Source organism: Otolemur garnettii, unplaced genomic scaffold (assembly GCF_000181295.1).
Source record: "Otolemur garnettii isolate 467f Iridium unplaced genomic scaffold, OtoGar3 scaffold00012, whole genome shotgun sequence".
NCBI classification, from domain to species: Eukaryota; Metazoa; Chordata; class Mammalia; order Primates; family Galagidae; genus Otolemur; species Otolemur garnettii.
This window is the reverse complement of record NW_003852407.1, coordinates 24,808,146-24,809,203: the sequence shown is the minus strand read 5'-3', so window position 1 is coordinate 24,809,203 and position 1,058 is coordinate 24,808,146. Positions and strand designations below refer to the sequence as shown.

Below are 1,058 nucleotides of genomic sequence, written 5' to 3'. Positions count from 1 at the left end.
AGTGAACAGAATAAACTTGGCAATAATATTGTCAGGTAAGGATACTTGATAATAGGCTCCACACCCATAGCTCAGTGGTGGGTTGGAACCCAGTCCAGGCCAGCTAAACAAGTGCAACAAAAAAATAGTTGAGTGTTGTGGGCACCGGTAGTCCCAGCTACTTGGAAGGCTGAAGCAAGAGAATCACTTAACCCCAAGAGTTAGAGGTTGCTGTGAGCTGAGACACTACAGCATTCTACTGAGGGTGACATAGTGAGACTCTGTCTCAAAAAAAAAAAAAGAATACTTGATAGTAGTAGAAAAAAAACTTAACATATGTAAACAAACTTGTGATATTATTTTATAGACTATACAACTTAAATTTTTAAAAATTTCATCATGATTTGAGATTAGTCCAGAAAGGGTCAGGAAAAAGATCTTTAGTACACGTAGAATAAGAATTAGGAAAGCAGATTTTGGTAGCAATGCTTCATTTATTATTAGAATTAGTTATTTGATAACTAATTATCTTAAAATTTTTATTAAAAAAATTTTTTATCTTAAAAATTTTATTTTTCAGAAATATACCCAGAGCAATGGACGAAGACCTTTTGGTATTTCTGCCTTGATTGTAGGTTTTGATGATGATGGTATTCCAAGATTATATCAGACCGATCCTTCTGGTACTTATCATGCTTGGAAGGTGCGTCATAAATTTGTTAATATGTCATGCACATATTTTTAGAAGTTAAGTAAATATATTCACAGTAAATCCTTCATTGCTTTCAGGGACATGACAAAATTATGTTGCATTAAAATATTGACCATGGAGGGTGGCGCCTGTGGCTTAGTGGGTGGGGTGCTGGCCCCATATCCCGAGGGTGGCAGGTTCAAGCCCAGCCCTGGGAAAACCGCAGCAAAAAATAGCTGGGCATTGTGGTGGATGCCTGTGGTCCCAGTTACTCTGGAAACTGAGGCAAGAATGGCCTAGGCCCAAGAGTTGGAGGTTGCTATGAGCTATAATGCCACGGCACTCTACCAAGGGCACAAAGGAAAACTGTCTCTAATATATATATATA

The 1,058-nt window shown here is 37.8% G+C and overlaps 1 protein-coding gene across 3 annotated transcripts in view; it reads left to right on the top strand.

Annotated features, from left to right (window-relative positions):
- PSMA8 (proteasome subunit alpha 8) overlaps nt 1-1,058 on the top strand; it is a 59,978-nt gene that overhangs the window by 45,378 nt on the left and 13,542 nt on the right. For all 3 annotated transcript variants that reach the window (XM_012802036.2, XM_012802037.1, XM_012802035.1), the window contains exon 4: nt 560-682. In XM_012802036.2, coding sequence (XP_012657490.1) covers nt 560-682 — 123 coding nt within the window. The remainder of the gene's footprint in view (nt 1-559; nt 683-1,058) is intronic.